Source organism: Cenococcum geophilum (assembly GCF_001692895.1).
Source record: "Cenococcum geophilum 1.58 unplaced genomic scaffold K441scaffold_6, whole genome shotgun sequence".
NCBI classification, from domain to species: domain Eukaryota; kingdom Fungi; phylum Ascomycota; class Dothideomycetes; order Gloniales; family Gloniaceae; genus Cenococcum; species Cenococcum geophilum.
The window spans coordinates 4050920-4056919 of NW_027137564.1; the positions used below are offsets into that span (position 1 = coordinate 4050920).

General features: G+C 34.8%; 1 protein-coding gene across 1 annotated transcript; it reads left to right on the forward strand.

Moving 5' to 3' along the window:
* The first annotated feature begins 5219 nt into the window (after positions 1-5219).
* K441DRAFT_654214 (uncharacterized protein) lies at positions 5220-5693 on the forward strand. Its single transcript, XM_067647658.1, has one exon. The coding sequence runs from the start codon at positions 5385-5387 to the stop codon at positions 5601-5603; it is 219 nt and encodes a 72-aa protein (XP_067508325.1). The 5' UTR covers positions 5220-5384; the 3' UTR covers positions 5604-5693.
* The last annotated feature ends 307 nt before the right edge of the window (positions 5694-6000 follow it).

Consider the following 6000-nt stretch of genomic DNA (forward strand, 5'->3'; position numbering starts at 1 on the left):
AGCTGATAGTTACTTAAATATTCACATATATAACGACATTAGGAGGTTTATATAGTATAAGAAAATTAAACCTATTTAAATCTAGACAGGAGGAGGCTTAATAAAGGCTATTAGCGTTAAATTAGTTAAGCTTACAGTCGCCTAAACTAACTACTTAGTATATATAATTATATTTACTAAGGTATATTACTATCCTAACTTCTTTATAAATATCGTCTCGCTTAGTATTCTATAAGGAAAGGGAGCCTTTTTTAATAGTCTCTATAATATAATTAACTTCGTTAAAGATTAGGCAGAAATAGCCTACACCCTATATATTAATGGACTTAATATATTTATACTAGTAGACAACCCTATAGAGGTTTCTTTTATAATAGCTCTGGCTACCGCACAATCGCGCCTTTATAAGAAAGGCGTACTTACTAAAGCTACTATAGAGACTTGGTATAAGAGACTATAATACCTTCCTTCTAACTAGATACGTCTCCTCGCTAAAAGTATAAAGGGGATTATAGTTACTAAGGATAAGCCATTTTACTGCGAGGACTATTACCTTAGAAAGGCCAAGAAGCAAATATTAAGACGCTTTTAACGACGTAGTAATCGCATATTTGATAAGGTGTACGTTAACGTAATTAGGTCATTAAAATATAAAGGTCTCTATAGAGAGAAGTACTGGGTACTATTTACTAATAACTAAATACGCTTTAGATGGATCTACTATATATTAAATAGAGGCTCTGCAGCCTCTACCTTAAAGCAGTTTGTCTATATAATTAAGACTTAAATAGGGATAACGATTAGCTGCTTCCGATTAGATAGAGCTGCTAAGTAATTTAGTAAGGACTTAACTAATTTCTTTAAGGATAAAGGTATACTTACTAAGGTCTTTACCCTATATACCATATACTAAAATAAAATAGTAGAGAGGGCTAACTACCTAGTTAAAGAAAGGGTTAGGGTGATATTAATTAAGACTTAATTACCACTAAAGCTCTAGCCTAAAGTTGCTAAGGTAGCTGTATATAGGCTTAATATATTACCTATATTAGTTAATAAGAATAAAGCTCCGCCCGCTTAAGCAATGGCTTATACCCTAGGTAATACCAACTTTATAATTATATATACTAACTAGAAGATCTATAGCTGTCCTACCTACATCTATATTAATAAAAAAGACCCTTAGCGGTAATAGGGTAATAAGTTCGTTATAAGAGCTTAGAAAGGACAATTAGTTAGCTATAAAGGTTTATATATATATTACGTCTATCTACCTTATAAAAATAGGGTCGTTTAATTAAGTAGCGTTACCTTTAATAAATTAGGAACCTTTTTTACTACACTAATTAGTGAAGAAGAAGGTGGCGACAATAATATCTACTAGATACTACTTAAGGAACTTCTTACTAAAGACACTATACTAGAGGTCTCTTGGTTACTATAGGAAGGAAGTAAGGTTTCTTAGTCACTGCAGAAGGGAAGTAAGGCTGCTCGGTCACTATAGGAGGTAGATAAGGTCTCTTGAACCTCGCAGTTAGGGGGTAACTCTTAGTTAGGGGGTGCCTCTAGCGATTACGATATTGCACCGCAGCTTAATTAACCTCCTCTTACTAATAATAAATAAGTAGGTCTTAACTAGCAAGAGCTCCTTAATCTAAAAGGACACCTCTATTAGGAAAGGACTCCCCTAAGGGATATTTACTAAAAGGATCTAGAATAGATTCTAACTAAGTATTTAAAAGAGGACGATAAACCTATAGTAAATACTTATATACGGTTAAAGCTATAGCTTAACTATAGCGTACTCTATAGAACTAGAAGGAAGGAGCTAGTTATAAAGGCCACCTACCTTATCCTATCCTTCGCCTATATATTTATAAATGCCCTATTACAGCCTTAATAGATAAAAATAACTAAGAAACTACCTCCAAAGCTATAGAACTAAAAGAAAGCTATAAATTTAATATTTAAAAAGGAGTAGAAGGCTATAGCGGATAAGGAATAGGAGTCTTAAATAATTAATAACTTATTTAAGATTATTGAACTTCTACCTAGAGCTAAGGCTCTACCTATTAAGTGGGTCTTTATATATAAATTCAATAAGAATAATATCTTATTTAGATAAAAAGTATAACTTATATTATATAGTAATAAGCAGCGCCTAGGAATTAACTATGGCGATATATTTATAGGCGTTATTTAACCTAGTATATTTAAGCTACTAATAGCCCTAGTTGCCGTATACAATTTAGAGTACGAGCACTTAGATATAATTATAGCCTTCCTTAATAGGAAGCTTAACTGTAAGAATATCTATATTTAACTACCGGAAGGATACCGCTAGTATTAGAAGGACGGCGTTACTCTTATAGGCCTACTGCTTAAGGCTCTCTACGGTCTTAAGTAGGCGCCACGTCTTTAGTATAAGGAGCTTAAGAGCTTCCTTATTACCCTTAAATATACGCTAATTCTAGTAGACCTATGCGTCTTCGTTAGCTAATAAAGTGGCTAAATTATTATTGTCTATGTCGATAATCTTATCTTAATTAGACGGGATATTTAGACGATTAAACTGCTTAAAGAGGCACTTAGGAATAAGTATAAAGTAAGAGACTTAGGCCTAATTATATACTACCTAGGTATTCGAATTATAAGGGACCGTTAAATATAGTTAATTTAACTAGTACAGGACGCCTATATTAGGAAGATCCTATATATATTCTATATAGAAGACTGCATACTAGCCTCTACACTAATTTACCCCTTTATAGTAGACTTTAAGCTATATAAGCTTAAGGATTAAGCTCCCCTAGAGCTGGTAAAACGGTATTAATTATTAATAGGCTCTCTACTTTATCTATATAATTAGACTTAGCCTAATATAGCCTAGGCTATAAAAAAGCTCTATTAGTTCTTATATAACCCTACTAAACTATATATAGACGCCGCGATATAGGTACTCGCCTACTATACAGGGACGATCGACTTAGGTATAGAATTTGGCTTACCCTAAGGGCAGCAGCTACCTCTAAAGGTCTTCGCTAAGGCGTTAGCTACGGACTATACTACCCTTAATTGCAATAGGGAATATAGCGGAAGCCTACTAGGTAATATACCTAACCTACAGCTATACGGCTATAGTGATATAGTATTCGCAGATGCAGTTAATAGGAAGTTAACTTTTAGCTATATCTATAGGCTAGTAGGTAGCCTAGTTTTATATAAGTTAAGCAAGTAGTTAATTCTTATAACCTCTACTATAGAGGCTAAGTATATAGTAATAACGTATGCGGTTAAGGAAGCCTTATAGCTCCGTTAATTACTTACTAATTTAGGCTATACTAAAAAGGACCTACTACCGATATACTTATATAGCGATAATTAACCAGCTATTAGCCTTGCTAAAAGTAATAACTACTACGCATATACTAAGCACTTTAAGCTATACTAGCACTATATTTATAATAAGGTTTAAAGCGGCATAATTTACCTATAGTGTGGGAGGGTACGACCACTCTCAGATAGGAAAGTCACAGTGCTGTCTGTCTGTCGGTCGGTCGGTCGGTCGGTCGGTCGGTCGGTCGGTCGGTCGGTCAGTCGGTCAGTTAGTCGTAATCAATCAGTAGGAAAGCAGTCAGTAAGAAGAAAGGAAAGAATGTATTCCCGGTCGGTCGTGATAGAGAGAAGGAGAGAAGCCGAAGGCTCGATATATACAGGAAAATGCCAAGGCACTAAGTAGTGGCCCATTTTACCCCACCACAATAGTACGTTTTTATAAGTAGTATAGTAGCAGACGGTCTTATAAAGCTACTGTTAACAACTTAGTTTAGGAACTTCGTTAAGCAGCTAGGCCTTATTTAATGTAATATAGACACTAAACCTAAGTAGGAAATTGTATATAGGCCGGCAAATCCTTAGAGGACACGCTATTTAATAATTTAGACTAATGTTAACAACTTCTAAATAAGGGATAAGAACGATGTAGAGCTTATAATAGGTAATTAATTATAGCTTAGGGAAAGGTTAAATAGGACCTATAGGACAATTGGAGGATTATAAGGTATTTCTTTTATATATTATTAAGTTTAATACTAATTTAGGAAGGATCTGCTTCTGTTTTAGTGGAGTACTAGGGGGTATAATAATGGTTTTAGAGGAGTCCTCTATATTCGTTTCTGGCTTATATAAGCAGATTCCCTTTATTTCTAACGTGTTTCACCACTCAGTGGCCCACTCTATTTCTCACCAAAAATCGTAAAATCACAGTATAATATCTTAACAACCACTTAATAATAATTTCTAAAAATTTATATTTAAGCTTATATATATACATTATTTCTCCTCTTTTAATTTTAAAGTAATTTATTTAGTAGTTATAGATATATAAAAATTAAAGTAGAATTTGCCGTTTAAAACTATATATCTCTAATATCTCTATAACTACTTTATAGATTTATTTAAAATTAGAAGGAAAGAAGTATAGTATATATGCAAGCTTAAATATAAAATTTTAGAAATTATTATTAAGTGGTTGTTAAGATATTATACCGTGATTTTTACGATTTTTGGTGAGAAATAGAGTGGGCCACTGAGTGGGGTGGGCCACTGAGTGGTGAAACACGTTAACGTATTTGACCACTTATCCGCGTATACCAGTCATCCGCGAACCCCAAAAACCACCAAAAATCAGGAAAATTGCATCTTAATATCTTAACAACAGCTAGATAATAAATTCTAAAATTTTATAATTAGCATTTTATGCCTATTTTAAGACTCCTATTAAAATTCTAAAGTAATAAGCCTAGCTGTTATTAAGATATTAAGTTTTTGCCCGTTTTTAGCCCCCAATCTACTATATCTCTAGAACTACTTAATAATTTATTTTTAAAGTTAAATATAAGTCTTAAAATAGGTATAAAAGGCTAATTATAAAATTCTAGAATTTATTATCTAGCTGTTGTTGAGATATTAAGATGCAATTTTCCTGATTTTTGGTAGTTTTTGGGGTTCGCGGATGACTGCTATTCGCGGATGAGTGGTCAAACACGTTATCGTGGTTAGGGTTAGTAAGCAACTATTTCTGACTTAGTAGGTATAGGCCTATATAAGGGCCTATATTCGTCGTAGATAGATTAGATAGATTTATATTCATTCTTTATCCTTAGATCTAGTTTATTAGCGTAGATACAACACACTAGGGGTGCCAGTGACCCACCCACCTTATGTATATATAGCCTCATTTTTCTTTGTAGATTAATCTAGACACGAGTTTTCCAGATCGAGAACTTAACTTTCGCCGCCCCCTAGCTCTGTACGGTCTTCACTCCGAAACATTGCTAATTCCTTTAGCCAGCTACTACATACTTCTTATCTACACGGCCAGCATGATGGAGAAAGTTCCGAGACTAGAGCGAAATGCACCTGATGCTGAAACCCCAAAATGTCAACCTATAAAATACGTCCTATTTGGCTTCGCCAAAAGGACCAGTCTTTTTGAGCCAATTGGGCGATCGACACAAAACCTGCCAAGTTTCGCAAGCACATTCCTCAGGATGCCGGTCACACTAGGTCTACTAGGCTTGATATCGAAGAATTCACTATAGATAAAGAAATTGCTGTTTCACAGTCACCATGGATCAAGGCGGAATGCTCAGGTGAAACCGAATTGGGAGAGCTGAAGGTGCCTGATGAACTGAATGATATTGGAATAAATGAATAAATCTATCGAATCTAACTACGAGGAATATAGGCCTTGATATAGGCCTATATCTACGGATACCGAAGTAGTTGTTGCGGAGACCGAACGAAAGGGGAGTCTGCTTATGTAAGCAGGAAACGCGTGTAGACGCATGTGGAGGACTCTTCCAGAACCATCGTCAGTGCCGGGGGAAAATCCAAAAACATTCGGATACTGCTTGCAATGGATGTACTGGAGAGATGTTGAAGTGGACTATCTCAACACTCTTGAACAATTATTTCCTCGCAGAGAAGCTGAAGATG